The sequence below is a fragment of the Malurus melanocephalus genome, unplaced genomic scaffold, assembly GCF_030028575.1.
Source record: "Malurus melanocephalus ecotype Western Australia unplaced genomic scaffold, MMel_1.1 scaffold_244, whole genome shotgun sequence".
NCBI classification, from domain to species: domain Eukaryota; kingdom Metazoa; phylum Chordata; class Aves; order Passeriformes; family Maluridae; genus Malurus; species Malurus melanocephalus.
The window spans coordinates 8,777-29,187 of record NW_026623476.1 but is presented as its reverse complement, the minus strand read 5'-3'; the positions used below and the strand labels follow the sequence as shown (position 1 = coordinate 29,187).

At 40.5% G+C, this 20,411-nt stretch overlaps 2 protein-coding genes across 4 annotated transcripts in view; both read left to right on the top strand.

Moving 5' to 3' along the window:
- The first annotated feature begins 640 nt into the window (after nucleotides 1-640).
- Nucleotides 641-19,813, top strand: CLPX (caseinolytic mitochondrial matrix peptidase chaperone subunit X). Of its 3 annotated transcripts, none has more exons than XM_057375281.1 (14): nucleotides 641-786; nucleotides 4,317-4,477; nucleotides 5,815-5,932; nucleotides 10,123-10,277; nucleotides 11,096-11,255; nucleotides 12,430-12,471; nucleotides 12,940-13,116; nucleotides 14,266-14,430; nucleotides 14,717-14,805; nucleotides 15,320-15,484; nucleotides 16,106-16,405; nucleotides 16,536-16,628; nucleotides 16,867-17,023; nucleotides 17,991-18,054. In XM_057375281.1, exons 1-13 carry the CDS (start codon nucleotides 717-719, stop codon nucleotides 16,975-16,977), a joined length of 1,806 nt encoding a protein of 601 aa, XP_057231264.1. In that variant the 5' UTR covers nucleotides 641-716; the 3' UTR covers nucleotides 16,978-17,023; nucleotides 17,991-18,054. The 3 variants fall into 3 exon arrangements, with proteins under 3 accessions (XP_057231264.1, XP_057231262.1, XP_057231263.1); XM_057375279.1 differs by having other exon boundaries at nucleotides 642-786; nucleotides 16,867-16,973; nucleotides 17,991-19,813; XM_057375280.1 differs by lacking the exon at nucleotides 12,430-12,471 and having other exon boundaries at nucleotides 642-786; nucleotides 16,867-16,973; nucleotides 17,991-19,813.
- A 309-nt stretch (nucleotides 19,814-20,122) lies between these two features.
- The window catches only part of PDCD7 (programmed cell death 7), a 4,550-nt gene continuing 4,261 nt past the window's right edge, over nucleotides 20,123-20,411 (top strand). Inside the window, exon 1 of the mRNA XM_057375292.1 lies at nucleotides 20,123-20,409. Coding sequence (XP_057231275.1) covers nucleotides 20,174-20,409 — 236 coding nt within the window. The 5' untranslated portion in view covers nucleotides 20,123-20,173. The remainder of the gene's footprint in view (nucleotides 20,410-20,411) is intronic.

Sequence of the window (20,411 nt, the reverse complement as noted above, 5' to 3'; positions counted from 1 at the left end):
AGCGACAGGTGATACTGACTCATTCCTCTAATAAACAGGTAGGGTCAATTAGCTCCGTTTAATCGGKGTGTGATAAAGGAGTTGAAGGTGAGCTGAAAGAAACAGACCTATGGTAACCTGCCAGCTTTAGATGCGTTCTCCATGAGGCATGTGCCTAAAGGACACACTTCGTTAGATAATATATATTTATAAAATGCTATTCCCTGTTTGAAGATGGTCCCACGACACGGGGCATCATTTTCTATTCGCTCCCAAAATCGTTTCAGTTTGCCCGAAGTTTTTCTGCTCCCGTCTCAGGTTTTCACGAAAGACTTTTTAAAAAAAAAAAAAAAATTCTGTGATCAAAGGGAAATATTCCTTTCATGTGGTATTCAGAAGGAGGAATTAAAGAACTGAAGGGCGGAGTCCCCGGGAATACACACACCCGGACAGTGCGCCCAGGGCAGACCAAGGCAGTCTGGTCGCAGACTACATTTCCCACAATGCCACGCGGCACATGCGCAAGTATTCACCACTCGGACTACACTTCCCATGATGCCCCACGCGGCGGGCGGGTTCACGCAGGGCTCTGCGTGGCGCGGTGCCCGCTGGGAGCTGCAGTCCCGCGGTCATGCGCCGTGCGTCACGGGGGCGTTACCGGGGCGGGGCGGGAGCGGAGCGCCCCGGCGAGGCCTGCTCGGTGCGGGGGGAGCTGCCGGGCCCGCGGCCGCTGCACCATGTCCGCCTGCCACAGCTGCGCCGCCGCCGCCCGCCTCTTCGGCTCCACGCTGCCCTCCGCCCGCAGAGGTAACCGCGCTCCGGCCGCCGGCTCTTCCTTCCCGGGCCCCGTGGGGTCGGGCCCTGCGGCCCTGAGGGAGCCCCGGCCCCGCCGCTGCCCTGAGGGAGCCCCGGCCCCGSCGCTGCCCTTATCGCGCTGTGACAGCGGCGGGACATGGCGGCCTTGCCCCTTTTTTCTGCTTTTAACCGTTTGCTGGTGTCACCCGCGCCGTGCGAATGTCGCCAGTAAGGGCAGCGCTAGGTGCTGTGAAATGTCGGAGTATTTGTCCTCCCTGTGGGGAAATGTAATTCGAAAATAGAGTTTATTTCAACGGAAGTGATGCTCAGCAGCTGTCGGCYAGTGTGTCTTACTCTGCAGTGCGAGTAAATGTGTTTAATTGGTTTAGAAATGGCTTACTTTCCTTAATTGGTTAAAAGCCTRCCTTTGTTGTAGCCTAAACTTGAAATATTTCTTATAAAGATGGGCTCAGTTAGCAAAATCAATTATTTCCAACTTGGTAGAGGCACAAGAGTGTGCAAACCACTTGCTAAAAGTTGAAGTGGTGGGAGGCTGTTACTTTTTTTATGTCTTCGTCCTTCTCATGGTATTCTTGGGGGTGCTGGGCTGCTTTGGGTGAAAGGAAACCATCATCAAATTGTGCCGAAAATCCCTGTGGCCACACTGGCGACAATATTTTCAATTACTGTRCCTTCAGCAATAGCCTGGTGAGTCAGAGCTCATTTCCTGCCTTTGAGAGSTGAGTTAACTCCTTGTTAGGTGACTTTGCATTCACATCTTAGATATCACCTGTGCTGAAATGTTCAARCATGTACTGTCAAGTCCAGCCTGTCCGGCCTTATGCAACCCCCCCAATACAATAAACTTTAAAGCAAGTGCCATTCTGAGTTAGTTTCAGAATTATGTTGTTTAAAATYTATGGGGTTTTGGTCAGAACTAAGGTTTAAAAGGATTATGTGAAAGAGCGAATGAGACTAAAATGCAGATAGAGTATTACAATCATTCATTAGTTTTYAACAGAAGTTGCTTAGAAATARATRTTTTTGTATCTTTATATTAAATYATGWCTTCTGCCAAGTGCTTTATTTGCTGTTGCTGGTTGGTGCAAACTTGGGAGAGTTCAGAGTGCACAGATCAGTGTGTTCAGTCGAGTGTTATGTGGGACAGTTACAGTTTGTCAGGCTTTCCTGAGAAAGATCCCTCCAAGATCCTCCAGGCTTGGCCCAAAAGTCAGTATTTATTTTATCAAGTATCAATTAAAGGTTAATAGTGTGTTAAGGAGCTTCCCATCGTTTCTTAATGCACAAATCCGAACACCCTGGCTTGGTTCCATTGCTGCCAGCAGCATTAGGGACACGTCCTTTGACTTTAGTGCTCAAAAAAMAAAACAACACCTGAGCTGCCGCTGCCAAGGTGTGTGTGAGCAAATCCTGCCAGCTGTTGCATATTGGAACATTTATCAGTATCTGGGTCATTCAGTGGCAGCTGCCAGCTATTGGCTGCAATGGTCATTTCTACTCAAAATCTGCCTCTGGGCTTATTGACTGAGGGAAGTCGTGGTGATAACTTTCTATATGCTCCATTGTGTGATTATACAATGATATTTTGTCAAAAAATACACCACTCAGACCTCACAATAAGCACATTAAGCTTTTCATGCTTAGCCACAAGCTGATGTAGCTGGAATATTTTTTTTTCTGGTTTAGTCGTCACAGCTCAGTACTCAGAGCTGTGTAAGGTTTCATAGTTCATCCCATACAGTTCTCAGTGCATTTTCTGTCTCACAAGAGCACTCTGAATTAAAATGAGGACTCTGAAATGTTTGAGCTTTTGTGTTAGTGCTTCAGCCTTTCCCTACAGGCCAATTCTCCCTGTGTTGCAAGTGAAGTTGTGTGACTTCAGGTTTTACTCAAGGAGAGGTGAAGTGGTTCTTGTTTAATTTYAAGGGGTCTTTTCTCAGTTTCCAAACCGAATCTCAGTAAAGGAACCATCTATGAGGAATGAGCCTCCAAGMCAGGGAACTGCTCAGAACAGCTATTGCATTGTAAACACTCAGCAAAGCTTCTTCTTTACTGACAAGTGCACTTGGCACACCGASTCATCAGAGTTCTCTGCAGATTCAGTTAAAAGACACAACTGCTTCTGAGAGCAAGCCAATATTTTCAAGTTTCCTGTGGTGTTTTCATAGTTTTTCCTCTGTAATCTGAAATGTGTTGCAGTGGCACTCAGCAGAGGAATTTAAAATGGGACGACTCATTGATTGTTATTCCTCCCTCACGTTTACAGACAGAAGCTGTTAGAGATTTTTAAAAGATTARTTTTTAGTAATGTTAAAAATAGCTACAAATCATCCTCAGGAATCTTAAGCAGCATGTAAGTTAATAAACCACCTTCAAATCTCATTTGGCATGGTCATCTTTGTTGTGACTTTGCAGAGGCCTGTAAGAGTTTTCCTGGACAATTTGGGTTCCTCTTCTTTACTTTTCTCCTTGTTACAGTAACAAGGTGAATTTTCTGAGTGTTCTRTTTAAACTGAGTTTCCAGCTCTTGRTTGTTGCTGTTTCCCCTTCCAGAGCAAATGAACTGTACTCCTCTTGCCATTTTTACTTTTTCTTGACTTTTAGAAGATTKTTGATTTTTCAATAAGATTTTCTCTTCCCTGTAACAATAAAACYATGTATTATCAGCAAGTTTGCARTTGCCATTGTTGATMTATAGCTCTGCTCTCAGTGAGGCACAGACTCTTTCTCAAAACCAGAGAGCAAGTGAGAAATTTGCCACTTTAAATGCGAGAGATGAGATACGGATTGCAGGCTGTTGTCGATGTTGAAATCACAAGCACAACATATGCTGGCTCACGTCATACCCACCATGAAATGCAATCCTGCCCGTGTTGCAAGAGGAAGAAAAGGCTGTTGAGTTTCTCAGGGAGGTTTTTTTCCATTTTGGCAATAAGGTATTTCAGCAAAGTTAAGATTATGCTGAGTTTGCCTGTGTGGCCCTGTGGTCAGTGCCAAATAGGACACGGCTKCTCAGTTTTCCTCAGAACAGTTTCTGTTGCCAAGAGGTGCTTCAAATTCCTGCAAACTAATTTTTAGTGGAGCTCTCAAGTGAAAGCCAAATCTCTGAAACACCTGATTTTTGCATRATAAAGACACTCTTGAAAGGTCTCTTGCTTGGGAGGTTGAATTTGTTCACAAGAAGAGCTGTAAGCTGATTGTGTTTATCATTCTGAGGATTGGTTTCCCAACTGAGSTGTTCCCCATTTCATGCCACAACAGGACTCTCAATTCTCTGATGTCAGAGGACCTGGAATTACTTTGGGGTCATTTTTGGACARCCCAGGCAGCTTTTAATGAACATTAAGGTGGGGAAGGTCTTTACTCTGGATGATTGAAATGTGAATGKTCAGAGCTGAATTCTGTTGCCAAAACCTTTGAGCTCCATTTAAAGTAAATCAGTTCTGAGATTGGTGGCAATGAAATTAAAAGGGGAGTATTTTTTGTATTTAACTTATTTTTTTTTCTCTTTTTATTTTTAGGTATTACTTGTGGTCGTACACGCATCCCTGTTTTAGGAAAACTTGGGACTTTTGAAACTTGTTCCCTAAAACGAATTCCTCTTAGAAACTTTTCAGAAACACCAGCATATTTTGCTTCAAAGGATGGTGCAAGCAAGGATGGTTCTGGAGATGGAAGCAAGGTAATCTCCACAAATTGGGGGTTTCAGTAGTTTATGTAAAATATACCTTAAATTTTCAAAATTTTTTGCTTAGATTAGTCTTGAAATTTTGTCCAATTCTTGACACTTYTAATCCTTCAAATTGCTGCAACTGGCAGTGAAGAAAAAATGAATTGTATCGTGAATTTGTTAGCAGACAAACCTTATAAACATCCCACAATGCTTTTTCCAGTTTTGTAACTGTTTTTGCCCAGTGAAAAGTTGAAAACTTAATTGGATGTCATAAATGAGGAACAGGTTTCAGGATCTCATGAAAGAGTAGTAATTAGAGCTATTCTCCTTCCAAAGCCTGCTGCTCCCAAATAGAATTTTTTTAAGTGAGTACATTTTAAAATGTTTCTGGGTTTAGAATTTGTCTTAAGTAAAGCAAGTCTGTGAGGACRTGAGCTCACCTCTTGTTAGTTGTAGTCTATTTTCATCCTAGTCATTCTCTATAATTATAGTTAATAAACAGCTTCTTCAGATAAATGATTACCTGAGAATAAAACTGCTCTTTAGTCAGCAAATAACATTTTGAGAGTTCACAGGCAATAACTTTGCATTAGCATGGTGTGTTGTCAACCTGAGGAACTGTCCAGATGACACAGGTGCATTTTGAAGGTGCAATTAAACTTTAAAAAAAAATAAATAAAGAAGATGAAAAAAATTCTATAGTGTTTTGGGTTTTTTTGCTTGAAAAMGGCGAGGAGAAATCAGTAGGCAAGAATGGTTTAAAAAAATGGAGAACTGCCTTGAAAAAGGGAAGAGAGATTTTTGCTGTTTCCTAAAATATAATTACTTTTATTAATCAAAATATGAAGGCGTAGAACTGATAACAGATGAAAAGCATTTCCAAGCACTTTGACATGCATGTTTTATGACAGATTGTCTGTTACACCTGTCAAGGAAGTGAGAGGAGCTGTGGCTTCAGAAACCCTCAGAATCCACGCAGCAGAGATAATAACATACTCTCTAAATATGATTTGTTTTCTTCTCTGGCATTAAAACATTAAAATACATGATGAAAACATTGTTGACACAGCTTGTTATTGTTCTAGTGCCAGCCAAGCAGTTGTAATGTAGGTAGGAGATACCATGGGCATCCATGACTGGSAGACCTGAGAAATGCAGATGGGTGTACACTTGCAAGTGTTTATGTCACATTTTTCTAAGTTCTCAAGCCTTTAAAAAATCCTGACAATAGTTACTTTGTCATTCAGCTATTGCAAMATTCAAAATAATTGATTCCATAAGCACACATAAGTGCCTGCTGTACCGGCTCCATTGTTTGGGGTTAATTGTGTGGAAATCTCTTCTAGAAATCTGTTGCTGAGGGTGGCAGTAAAAAGTCAAGCTCTGGAAGCTCTGGGAAAGGAGGGAACCAGCTGCGCTGCCCAAAGTGTGGGGACTTGTGCACACATGTGGAGACCTTTGTCTGTAAGTTTTCMTTAAAATTTCCTGTTTTTAAAATAGACACAGATGTGACTTTGTGATTTAACATAGTCCTGATAGCTAAGTTTTAACCTATCTAATTATATGATGCCAAAAATTTTGTTACTCTTAGTTTGGCCTTGTTGGTGTAACCATTTATTGTCTCTGTGGGTACATTTGTGTAATTACCATGTGGGATWTGTGGAAATATGGTAGTGGAATTCACATCACATCTGTGAATATGCATTTTTAAAATAGTTCATTGCATTTTATACTTAATACCATTTTTACTACAGATACTTTTATCTCTCTATTATTTAAGTATGCACTTTATATACATATATTTGTTATGTCTGTCCTTTCTTTCCTAAATAATCAAACTTTAATCCTACATGTACTATAATCAAAGTGCTTATCCAGCAGAGSAATTAGTGTCTGACAGATGGCTTACTAGAACAGTTTTCTATGGCAAAGTCAGATCCATAATACATTCCAAATAGTAGGCTGGAAAGTCCAACTAGAAAATCCAAAATGCCTGTTCTTCAGCAGCAGCTGCTACTTTTTTTTTTACTTTTTTTTCTGGTAGTATAATCCAAATTAATGCCAGTTATGCTTTAGGTTCTAGCAAACTTGAAGACATTTCACCTTATTTCAGCACTAATGAGACCAACTTAGGAAACAGTTGTCAGAAAGCAAATACCCATTGTTRGTTGGAGGGGCTCAAGGAGGAAGTATCAAGTCTGATTATGACTTGTTCACTAAGAGTCTTAAGACAAGGTCAGCATAAACGWGTTCAACAGTTGTTGATATCACAGCTGGCAAAAATGACGAGTGGATGTGCTGTTATTTGTTGCTACTCATATAAAACAGTATTTAAAATTACCAAATTTCATTCATTTCAAAACTGTTCTATAATAATAATATAATAATTTCTTTATGTCAGGTARAAGGATCAGTTCTCAGTTACATTTTTCCCCTAGAAATAAGGTTGTTTTCTAGTTTGTTTGAAACTATAGGTAACAAGGTATTCTGCAAAACCTGGCACCAGTTCATGGAACTAGAAATATGATCCTGTCTGGTGTTCATTGTGTGGTCTGTCCCTGGAATAGGTGTGGTTGGAAACAGGGGCAGGATTTTTAGGCTCATTTACCTTCTTATGATTCATGAGTAGGCAGAGATGTTTTTGCAACTCTCTCACGTCACTGCTTTGTTTCCCCTGGTACCAGAGTTTGTGCTTTTGTCTGGAAATACCACTGGAGATTTGTCCCAGAACGATCCTTGGAAAGCAGAATTATGATTTAGTGTTTTGTCAGTGTTATGGGAACACTTAAGCATACTTGGAAGCTTCCTTAGGAACAGGATTTATTCATGCCAACACTAGGGGAGAACATATCTTAATAAATGCAATCTAAAATTCACAAGTAGCRAATCCACTTGAATAACAACATCAGCATCAGACTAACACAGGTTCTGAAAACAGCTTGGGACTGGAAATCCACTTTTTTTTCCCCAAATTCCTCTGAGTCGTGGTGATGTTTTCTCTGGACCATTGTTATTCTGGTTTAGTCTGTTAATTTGAGCACACTGCTTCCCAGCCATCTGTATAAAGCAGCTGGAAAACAGAAGTTCTAATTCCCTTAAAATTTATTTGAAAAAAGAAAACAAAAACTAAGGAAATCTGTCCCATTCTGTCCAAAATGAATGGGTTGCAAGTTGTATTAAGCCTACTGTAAGCTGATTTTTTGGATAAGCCTTTGTTGTTGCTTAGTCAGGAAAATTGATGAATTTGCACAGTTCTGGTTTGAATTGCCAACGTGCATTACCTTAAATAAATATCTAAAAGCAAAGAAAAACATGCATTTAGTGTTTTTTTCAGGTTAAATATTAGATTTTCAGTCATTTTGAGAGAAGTAAAGAAGCAAAATACTGAATAAAAGCCACATTCCTTAGTGAATTAATTGCCATGGAGTGGCAGTGTGACAGGCTGGTTTTCCAGTGGAGTTTGTTTTTGATGGAGCTTCACTTTGTATCTGCAAATCTTGCAGARAGATTTGCTTGGCAATGGTTTTCCAGTAATTAACAATGAAGGGAACATATGAGACAAACAAAAAGTCCTTTTGCTTTGGCCTCCTTTCTCACCGGTTGCTGTGCTGTTTTGGGTTGTGAAAGTCTGTAAGGAGAGTTTGTGATCAGTGAAATRAGACTTGAGCCTCAGATGTGGAGTGAAATGCAATAGCTGTAAAGCTGATTGCCATAAGCCTTATCTGGGTGCTGCTTTTACTGTCTCCTCCTGATGCCATTGGGGTACTCCATCCTCCTTAGCGAGACTTCCCTGCTGCTGCACATAGTCAGAAGCTTCCCTGCTTGCTTTTTCCTGCTTTGGCTGGGGTTTTTTACCTTAACACAGTTTGATCCTAGCCCATTATCTCAGCCTTACAAGTGTCTTTAAGTTTAATCCTCTGTTTTTCTTTCCTATATGGTTTGTAATGGCAGGGAGGTAATTTGACATGGATGCTCTTTGTTGTGCTTTTATGTGTTTGCTAAAAGAACATATGAAAACATGCCAGTATTTAAGATTAGCAAGGTTGCCTGCAGCTCAATTGTGTACTCATTTTTTCTTAGTGATGTTTTAAAGATGCCTCATAGTACTCTTACAGCCCAATCCTTATTTTCTGGGATTTTTTAAATCATGTATGTGGATCTGTATAAGGAACACCCATTCTCATGGCTATTGCATCCTAAATAGGGATTGTATAAGGATGCACAGCAGCTTCATGGCACTGTACTCATCATGAATATCAGAGGTGTTKTGAGTGAGCCCTGAGAGAAAGGTTGGATTGGTTTTTTTCCCTACAATATTGTTGCTAAATAATAGTTACGTACAAAGAATGGGTTCATGCAAGTGATTCTCCATCATGTTCCCATCAAGCAGATAACAGTAATTTGGGATGTTACCAGGAGAACTTTMAGGTTTTGTCACAAAATTTCTTTGATAAAGCTATGTTGGTCACAGTATGTGTTGCTGCCTTCTTAAAGTAATCTGTTGGTGTTGCTTATCCAGGTGTAAGGTGAGATTAAGAACCCCACCCCACCCACTCCTGTTTCGCTGATCCAGTCCTATGGAGACAAGTTATAAATAAGTAGCTTGTTTATTGCTGGAAGGTGTTTTTAAAATCTGCTGGTGCTACAGTGTTCAAGTTACTTTCTGAAATCTCTTTTATGATTTTAGATGTTCTGACATTGGTTTTTCATGGGATTGTTTTGCCACATTTACTTTTAATTGAACACATTTACTAACATATTTCCTTTAAATCTGTCCGATTGCTCATGATTTGCATTTCATAGGATAGTAGTATGGCTAGAAAGAATCTGTTCAGAATTGCAAGTCTGTTTTATTATTCTTCTCTACTGTCTGTTTTTATTATTTCAACTTTGCTTTGCCTAGGGGGAAAAAAAAAAAAGCAATGCAGGGTTCTCATTTTTAGGCTTATGAAACCAACCTTTGCAGATTTCTTGAGACATAGTTCACAAAGTCAGTGGTAGGAGGGTTTAGCTTTTGGAATTTGAAAGAAGTTTGTTCTAGTCTTGACAGTAAAAATAAATAAGCAGAAGACTTGCAAAACATCAAAGTCTTGATGATCTCTTGCATACCATAGCTGCCTCTTGTTGGGATGAGCCTTTGGGTGACCCTGCTGTGCTCCTGTCCTGGGCTGGGGTGACTCAATTCTAATCCAGTGTTCCAAAGCCAGTGGGATGCAGAGAGCACGAGCTGCCAGAGCCCTCCTGTAATGCTGTCTTTGATATTCCAGATTGCTTCCCTGCACTTAGTCTGTGCCTGACCACAGTGTTTTATTTTGCAATTAGTTTGAGTTGGGAACATTTCCTGCATAGCTGAAGCCTTCATTAATTTTGTCTCTCTCAGTGAGAAAGTGCAAAGTTTCCCAACTGTGATGCTACTGGATAAGTATCAAGAAGAGTTTTGTGTTTAATCTATTGTCTGGTTGCTGCCTAGCATTGTGATTTCTTTGGGGCAAATTGTGCTTCCTCTGTGTCAAATTTCATAGGCCAATAATTGCTTTTAAAGGTTCTCAAGTGAGTTAAGAAGTGTTGTGTAACCATAAAGTGGTTGTGCTGGCTTACAGGTGCTTGTTGGCAGAAGCAATCCCTCTTACTSTTTTGTTTGACTTTTTCTGCAGCTTCCACCCGTTTTGTGAAGTGTGAAAAGTGTCACCACTTTTTTGTCGTCCTGTCAGAGGCAGACACAAAAAAGAGCATCATTAAAGAGCCTGAGTCAGCAGCAGAAGCTGTGAAGTTGGCATTCCAGCAGAAGCCACCACCTCCACCGAAAAAGGTACGTTCTTAATTCCACCCGGTGTCCCCTGGTGCTGCAGGATGGTGAAATGCTTCCCTTAGTCTGCATCAGGTGTGTAATGGGCTGCTGGGACACAGCAACAAACAATAAAGATGATTAGCTCCAGATTAAACCTTTGTGAGCTATGTGACCCAGCAGAGCACTGATAAAGGGAACAAGTAGATCCAATAAAGCTATTTGAGCTTGTTTTCCTCTTTGTCTTGTGACTTCATTTTCTCCTGTGACCTTGAGGCTGACCTCATCCCTCACCAACCATAGTATCTTTTCTGTCTCACTATGGCTTATATTCTGTGTTTTTATTTTAGCAGCATTTTCCTGCAGCTGCAGAGCCTTTAATTTTGTGTGGTTTTGGGTGAGAGCTGTAGCTCATTAACTTGTGCCCGTGACCCATCTGAAGTCATTTGGTTTCCCCCAGATTAGTGAAGGAGCTTTTTATGTTTCTCAGTTCCTGGTGGACTCTAATGGTTCCTGAGCCTGCACATGGTTCCTTGATAGGCCTCCTTTCAGAAATTAAGTATTCCTGAAATTTCTGTTCCTCTTACAGGTTTGGGTGAAAATGGCAATGAGTTTATATATTAGTAGGGCAGAACTGGCAGACACAATGTGAGTGTGTAAGAACCAGGTTTTTTAAGTAAACTTATCAACAGGAACATATTTTGTATTTTAGATGTTGGGTGTCTGTTTCTCAGGTCTGTAACAATTTTAGACCAAAATCCATCTTTGGTGCAATATACTATTTTTTTCTTTTCTGCTGCAAGGTATTTTATAAATGTTACTAAGATTAAGCTRTTTTTCAGATTTACAACTACCTCGACAAATACGTTGTTGGTCAGTGTTTTGCCAAGAAGGTGCTTTCAGTTGCTGTGTATAATCATTACAAGAGGATCTACAATAATATCCCATCTAACCTGAGGCARCAAGCAGAAGTTGAGAAACAGAATTCTTTAACACCAAGAGGTTTGTATGATATTTGGTATTTTTCTGGTTGAACAAAACCTACATTTCAGGGCCCTAACTTAGGAAATCGAAGGTTTTACCCTGACTGATCGTTGTAAAACAATTTCTACTAAATTTAATTTTCACWGTGAACTTCTGTGATTTATTTAAATAGTAATCCAGAAGGTTAATGGTGCCTGGGGTATTGAGTACTATGTTAAATTTTTAACCCTTTTTACTGATACATATTATGGGGTRTTCTCCTTTAACTTTCTAAAGTGAGCCTCCTGAGTTTGTCTTTCTAATCTCATTAACTGCTTAATGGTCAATGTGCTGCTTAATCTGCAACCCACAATGCAGATCAGGAAGGTGATCTTTTGCATAGGTAAATCAAGGAGTGCTTGGATTTCTGACTTCCCCTGCTCCTGCTGGCAGCATCTGCTGCTCACTGCAGTATTGTTCCATATCTCGTGTGCAGGTAGAGATGGAGTTACTCCTGGCAGTGCTTTCACTGCTGAGTAAGTTTGTAGCTATGTTGATCTGATTTATTTTTAGAAGGAGGATTAAGTTACCATCTCTGACTCGAAAGTGTACCTTGGGTRGGTTTTTTAAGGTGTTTTGTTCTGTCTTGCAAAAGTTACCGTGTTAAGCAACAGAAATATTTGCTGGTTTTTTTGAATTTACATCAAGAAGTCTTTTAACTAAGGAGGGAATATTCGTAGCATTTTTCTGGTAGTGGTAAGGGAASAGTTGTTTACCTGGCACTGGGAAGTTGCTAACCCTCCAAAGGGAGATAACATGGTCCATATCCAGAGAGACTGACAGTGAATGTTTACATATTTCACAGTTCTGCATTATAACAGAGTCTTACATTGAAACACACTGGGAGAGTTTAGGGAAACCTTTTCAAGCAATATTACTGCATTGTTTTCCTTCTCTGTTTGATTTCAAAGTGAAAATAATCAAAGGTAATACTGTTACTGTTTAAAGTGGAAAGGTTGCTGTCATTTTAAAAACATGTAAATTGGGGTCTGGGTTAAYTTTGACAGCAATAAAAAATGGTTCTTGTGGGAATTGTTGTTAGACTTACAGTCACAGGCAGTGATAAGATGTATTCAGAAAAGGGCAAGAGGTGGAGAATTCATAAGCTTTTATAAACTTACTTTTTTATTACTGTTTTCATCCTCTCTCTTAGAATTAGAAATCAGAAGACGGGAGGATGAGTACAGATTTACAAGTAAGTGAACTCTCTCCTCGTGTCCTYCTCTGCAATACCTGCTTTTATTATATGTAGAGCAGTGTTTAGTGACTGCTAGTTTGAAACGTTGGGTGAAGTCCATTTTCTTGTACTTTTTCATCATRGAAATCAACTGCTTGGGTTTATTTCTTCTCATATGTTAAAAAAGATATAAGAAATTACAATTAAAATGAGTAAATTTGTAAGGACTGAAAATTTCTCMTGCTTTTTAATGTTGAGGAATATTTTTAGATAATCTGTTGTGTCATTTTTGTATATGCCTGTGCAAAAATATGATTGGAGTTAATGTTTTTTGTAATAATTGTGCTGTATTTCTGTTGCAGTCCTCTCTGTAAGCTTCTGTACAGAGAGAATTGTAGATGTTCAGAAGAACCAAGCTGTTACTGTGTGTTGAAGGTAATGACAGATCTTCTGGTGCTCACACAGTGCTGTTATTATTCTCTTCAGARCTCCTGCAGATTGCTGGAATCAGTCCACATGGTAATGCTTTGGGAGCATCAATGCAGCAACAAATGAACCAGCAGATACCTCAGGAAAAACGGGGAGGAGAAGTGCTAGATTCATCCAATGATGACATTAAACTTGAAAAAAGTAATATTTTGCTGCTTGGACCAACTGGATCAGGTATACAGCTGCATGTTTTTATAGGTGTCCTCTTTTTCATGGAGTTTGTTGTTAATGAGTGATTTTCCTCTTCTGTGATTATTCAGATTTGGTTTATAAAAAAAGCTAAATGTGAATTTCAAACTGGGATTCCAGTGCTTTCATGCCGTATTAACATGCTGAGCTAAGTGGCCTTGAAAAGGAACGAGCTGCAGTTGTGTGGTTTTATTTCTCTTTTTTAATGCCTATATTTACTGACTGAGTAAAAGATGCCACTTTGACTAAGCTGAAATAAAATGCATTTATAGTTTCTCTGCTTTAGCTGGCAAGCTGAGATGCTGCAGTTAGACTGTGCTGCGACAGAGTAGTTCCAAGGGGCTGGAAAGAGATATTATTTTGTATGTTCATAAGACTTGGGAGTGTTTGTGCTGAAGTGATGGCATTTTGCTGACTTTTTGGAAGAACATTCACTAAACAATATTTTAATTCTGTTTCTTCCCAACTTCAAAGCAGGAGCAATTGGACTTTGCACTGCACCCTGAGTGTCTGCAAAGGACTACTGATTTATTTAATCTTTAAACTCTGCAAGTACATGTATTACRGTTTTTATATTGTGTGACATTTTATTTGTGATACTGTATGCATTTCAAGCTGCCTTTAATGTATATTATTAAACTAAAACCACAAATACAGCCTGCCAATGTAAAAATCACTGTTTATGAAAGCTATCTCCCTTGGAAAATATTCTTATATTAAGACGTTGGCATGATTCAGAATGTCTGATAAGAGTAATTACGATCCTGTGGTAAATCCTCAAATCTTTTGGGTTGGAGGGTACCCTAAAGCTCCCCTCATTGCACCCCTGCCCTGGCAATGGGACACYTTCCACTAGARCAGGTTGTTCCAAACCCTGTCCARCCTGGCCTTGGACACTTCCAGGGATGGGGCAGCCTCAGCTTTTCTGGGCACCCTGTGCCAGGGCCTCCCCACCYTCACAGRGAAGGATTTCTTCCTAGTATCWCATGTAAGCCCACCCTCTTTCAATTTAAAACCATTCCCCCTTGTTCTGTCACRACACACCCTTGTTAAAAGTCCCAGTCCAAGCACTTGGATTTGTGTACCCTGAGAGAGGTGTGTAGCAGTTGTAACATGCATCATTTATTTTATCAGGTAAAACCTTGTTGGCTCAGACTCTGGCKAAATGCCTAGATGTACCTTTTGCTATCTGTGATTGTACCACCTTGACTCAAGCTGGCTATGTTGGGGAAGACATTGAATCTGTCATTGCAAAACTCCTGCAAGATGCCAACTACAATGTGGAAAAAGCTCAGCAAGGTAAACTTCTATGTTTCAGGGACTCCGTTATTTTGTATAAGTGCTCTAAGCTTTTGAGACCACTAGTATTCCTGAARTTGGTGTTCCTGCTGCATGTACCCAAAATTTCAATCAGACAGAATAAACAAGAAAAGAGCTGTATCTTTTGTTCATGCACATGGACACATTGCACACGTTTGCAGTCTGCAATCTGGAAGTAGAACAAAATGCTGCTCTCTCAACTTATGTTATTCTTGCCTCTCTTAAAAAGTGGGGTCTTCCTTAAATCCATTTTGTGTAACTGCAGGAATCGTTTTTCTGGATGAAGTAGATAAGATTGGCAGTGTTCCTGGTATTCATCAGTTACGGGACGTTGGGGGAGAAGGTGTTCAACAGGTAAACACTTCCATGGGGTGATTTGACTTCCTGAGGGAACAGAACATACCATTCTGTCATGTCAAACAGCATGGGAATATATGGAGTCACAGTTCTTCAATTCCTGTATTGCTCAGCTTCGAAAGACGCATCTTTCCTCTTGACTTTCTTAATTAAATAACAATCTCAAAAGCAATTTGAGACTTCCTCATGGAAACAATTTAATTGAAAAATGTCTTTGCAGCATTCAGAGAGTAAGTTGTATGGTGTAGGCAAGAAMAAACATTTCCCATTTAAACAAAACTCTTAAAGAACTAATCACTACATGCATAATGTGCATGGAACATTATTGTCCTTGAGTGGGGTTGTCTCATGGGGAAACCTGGTTTTATTTTGACACTTACTGTAATTATAAAGGCATAAGAGAGCAAAAAATACAAGTACACATGTAAAAGTGAGAATAGCTTAGTGTGCCCTCTTACATGATGCTACACAATGAATATTTTTTATTGCTTGTTTCTTCTTTCCTTCTTAGGGCTTGTTAAAATTACTCGAAGGCACAATAGTAAACGTTCCAGAAAAGAATTCTCGGAAACTGCGTGGAGAAACGGTGCAGGTTGACACAACAAACATCCTATTTGTAGCTTCTGGTGCTTTTAATGGTCTTGACAGAATTATCAGCAGGAGGAAAAATGAAAAAGTGAGTGCATCAGGCTGTGTTTGAGCTGAAAAATTACCATCTTGATTACTGTTTGCAATACTGGCTTTTACAAGCCTTGCTGTATTTGTAAACACAGTAAATGTCTTTAATTCGGTAAATGCTGCTAAAAGCTATCATTATCTTAAAATACCTGGTCATGCAGTTCACTGTTTTGTAGATTATTGTCTGGGAGCAAGGTTCTGGCTGTAGTGTTCTGATAAAATGTGTTCCCTATCTCTAACACTCTAACAAAGGAGTGAAATTCAAGTTACCGTTCGTGTTAATTTGTGTAGCTTCCCATGTCAGCAAACTTGCCTGCATTTGCTTCCTTTATGAAGTGTTACTGGTATTTGTAAGCTTATCAGGACACGTTGTTAACCTTTTTTATTTTAAGAAAAACTTGCTCTTATACTGTTCCCTCACTGAGAAAATTCGATATTACAAGAAACTGATTGTGTGCAAGGGGTTTAATTTTACTAGACGTGTTTTCTTGAACTTGACTTAGTATATAATGACATAATCAGTCACTGCTAATTTTTTAATACTCAAGGCAAGTGATTTATTTACATAAAGAAAACTCAGTCCATACAGTTCTCTAAGCAGAAGATGTTTGTTTTGCAGTACCTAGGATTTGGGACCCCATCTAACATGGGGAAAGGCAGAAGGGCTGCAGCAGCAGCTGATCTCGCCAATATAAGTGGTGAGTCTGACCCCCAGGAAGATATTGAGGAGAAGGATCGCCTGCTGCGCCATGTGGAAGCCAGGGATCTCATAGAGTTTGGCATGATTCCTGAATTTGTGGGACGTTTGCCTGTTGTGGTTCCTCTGCACAGCCTGGATGAGAAAACCCTTGTACGGATTCTCACGGAGCCACGRAATGCTGTGGTTCCTCAGTACCAGGCACTATTCAGCATGGATAAGGTTTGAATTTTTATTTGATTACTCTTTGGTATTGTTGTTTATAAGTATAATGTTGTTTTCAGTAAMGCTTACACTCCACATGGTTCTAAGTGAAATAATTAACTGAATTTAACCATTYTTCTCTGTGTAGTGTGAACTAAATGTAACTGAAGATGCATTGAAGGCTATAGCCAGACTGGCCCTGGACAGAAAAACTGGTGCCAGAGGTCTTCGATCTATAATGGTGAGTAAATTAAATCTTATAAACAGTAAATGAAGCTTCCTGGATTTGTGTGTATGGAACTAATCGTGACCATTTCCAGTCAAAACCACATTTAGTTCTGGCTCTTAGATGGATACAGTAAGTCTTTCTAAAACTGTGAGTATTCAGAGTTCTTCCAAGAAGACTCTGTAGCTCTGAAAATCACTTGCTTACGTAGMAGAGGGCATACAGAAATATTTTTCCCTGTATTTTGTTGTAGGAAAAGCTGCTGCTGGAGCCCATGTTTGAAGTGCCCAATTCTGACATCGTATGTGTGGAAGTTGACAAAGATGTTGTAGAAGGCAAAAAAGAGCCAGGATACATTAGGTAAAACCGTAACAGAAGTAGCAGAACAGACCAGTAATACAACTAGACAGGTATTCTGATGAAATAAACACAAATGCACACAACCTAAAAGAGATCCAGTGTTCTGTATATTGTACACAGCTGAATTAGGGCCTGTTCTGTCCTAAAGATTTCGGATTTGTATTGCTTTGGTTTTTAAACAGAAATTTAAAAACAAATGTATGTGAAGTTACTTTTGTTTGTGTTTACCTGTAGAAATAGAAGTAAATTTTAAGTTCACAGTAAAATGTTACAATTCAGTTGTGACTGTACTGAAATTTCTGAAATGGACCTATCGATTTCTACCACTGCTGTGGGGTTTTTGATACAAGCTCTGGTACTGTTTTCTGTGTTACTCTTGGAGCAGTGGAGAGCCACAACGGTGCATTTATTGATTTGCTGAACTCTTGTTAAAATAATCAATTTAGCGTTGTAGAGATCATGGAAATGATGTGGAATGTTGAAAAGAATGGACAAATCCGGATTTTTTTAAAAACAACTATTTTAGTGAATGAAGGATGGAGTTGAGAGGGAATGGGTCAGATTAAAACTGGTTAAAAAATTACTTCTCAAATTTCAGGTCTGAAATTTAGGAACTGTGTTTTGGTTTCTRCTACTGTCAATGCTTTTTGAGTGGCTTTCTCCACTAAGGTACATGTACTYATTTCAGCACCTTGTCTGTGCTGAAGCTTGGCTCAGCCTGGTGTGATGGAGGGAGTACTGACTGCACTGATGGTAGCTTTAAGTGRTTTTGAATAGCACCAGAAATACTCAATGTATTGATTAAATCAAACAGCCTATTGAAAATCAGAAGGTGAATTGAATGCAGTTAATGGGATTGTGTGCTGGTGGCACTGCAGTTGTGCACAGCAGCATTTCCAGATCAGAAGGTCAGAACTTTTGTCCCGGGGCATTGTGTACGTGCCGTGTTTGTCAAAAGCTGTGGAAAGKRTCTCTTACTCAGTGTCTAAGGTGTSTGATCATTCCTTYCAACCCCAGGGCTCCCACGAAGGATTCTTCAGAAGAGGAGTATGACTCTGGAGTGGAGGAGGAAGGCTGGCCTCGACAAGCAGATGCTGCAAACCATTAAACACTCTCAGAACCCTCACCTGCAAAAAGCTCACTCAGTTCTTTCGTTACGATTGCCTCCGGACTCAGCCTGGTCCTAAAGACACCGGATCTGTCTCGGATTCCTGATGAGGAACTTCATTAGCTAAATCAGATCGTGTACTTACTGCAGCATCACATTGATTGATGGACAGAGTGTGGACTGGGATGGCATAATGTTCAAATATGAATTGTATATTACACTTGTTCAATTAAAATGTATAGCAAATGTAGCAGCACCTGCATTGCCCTTGCCAGAAATTCAACCTGCAGTGCAGGTGCTGCCAATAGTTAGATTTAACAATAATGTTACTCTACAAATGGGAAATCAACATTAATAATTAGTAGAGGGTGAGTAAACTTATCTTAGCTCCTGGTAGGGCTCACAGGGGGTGATGTTCAGGTCAGTGTTAGATTCCTGCTGGCGTGTGAAACCAGCGGGTSCTGGAGTTAGTTGTTACATTGGTGGGGGAGGAAGCCCTTTTGGAAAAACTGGGACACACTTTATGACACTGCTGGGAGATTCTGCTGAAAYGTGACACTGGTTTGTTACAGTAATTTGAATATGGAATAATACMCTTCACATCTCCGTTGGGAGCTTTAGTCACCTTGGATACTGTGAAAGAAGGTGAAGTCACTAATTTTCCAGAGGGGCAAACAAGATTCCTAGGAAGCAGTAAAACCGTCTGAATTTGGATGAGAAGTCGCCATAAATTTTTAAATATTAATGTTCTAATATAGTACATTTTGTTTAACRTATTGGAACTATCATGCATCAATTTTTTGGTGCCAGGTATTTGCCCAACCTATCTTATAATGTTAAGAGATGAAAGAATTAAATGTATAATATTTTTGCTGTAATCAGTAGTGATTGTTCACATGACAGTGCTTTTTAAGTTATATTCTCAAATGCTAGTATTGCATCTTGTGGGTTTGTCTTTGATTTTTTAGTCTCACAGCAAGCAGTCCTCCATCTGTTCTCCACCACAATTAATTCAGTCCTTTAAAAATTCTTTGTAAAAACACTAAAGGACCTGTATGTTTTTGATTTGTTTCAGGAATTAAAATTGTCGCTTACAACTTTGTTTTGTCCGGTGAAAATGTGGACTTGAGTTTCCCTAAAACTTTAATTCACACTATTTAAATAAAACTTTTCATCCTTCTTTTCAGTCTAGTGGATGTTTTAGGACAGGAAAGGTTACTGAAAATCTATTGACCCTATTTTTGTCATTAATTTTTGTCATGTAAATTCTGTGTAATACTTGTGTTCTTCCCTAGCAGCAGTGTGATATGCAATTGTAGCCAGGTGCAACAGATACTTCCCTTAGGATTTCAGATTTTTTCAGGTTCAATGACCCACTGATGGTTCAGAAAAAGCTGCATTTGGAGTTCAGGATATTTCTAGAAGCTTGGTCCCCTCCAACTGGGAATCTGTGGTGAACTATCTGTAACTGCATCCTTGCTTTCCTTTTTGTAGAGTGAAAAATATAACAGCTTTTAATTCTGAATCCTTTAATTCAAACCTTTTTTAAACAGATTGAAAATAACCACGACATTTTAGGTGAAACCGTTCAACAACTTAGTTTTGGAAGTTGTTTGGAATTCTGTAACCAAGAACTGTTTTTAAGGAAACAAAAATGCCGTGTAACTACAGTTTGTACTTCACCTTTGGCGTTTGAATAAAAGCGAATATTCAAGCAGCGGAACATTGTCTTCTCTGATGCCGTTCCTGCACATTTTGAGTTTTAGCGGTGGTTAACTCAGGGGAGGGAGAGGCGCGGGTCCTCCGGGCCGCCAGGGGGCGCTGTGGCGCTGTGCTGAGGCGGGCGCTGAGGGCTGAGGCGCTGTGCTGAGGCGGGAGCTGAGGGCTGAGGCGCTGTGCTGTGGCGCTGAGGGCTGAGGCGGGCGCTGAGGGCTGAGGCGCTGTGCTGAGGGCTGAGGCGCGGTCATGGCGGCTCGCTGAGGACTGAGGCGCTGTGCTGAGGGCTGAGGCGCTGTCATGGCGGCGTGCTGAGGGCTGAGGCGCTGTGCTGAGGCGCTGTGCTGAGGCGGGCGCTGAGGGCTGAGGCGCGATCATGGCGCAGCCGCCGCCGTTCCCCGCCCGCCTCCCGCCGCCGTTCCGCGCCTTCCCGCCGCCTTTCCCCGGCCCCGCTGGCCGCCCAGCGCCCTTCGCGGTGGGACCGGCAGCACCCCCGCCCTTCTTCTTGCCGCCACCGCCTGCAGGTGAGGGGGGACCGCGCTTCCCACCGGGCGTTCCCTGCTTGGCTGTCCCGCCGCGGGCAGCGGCCGCAGAGGAGGCGGTGCAGCGGCAGC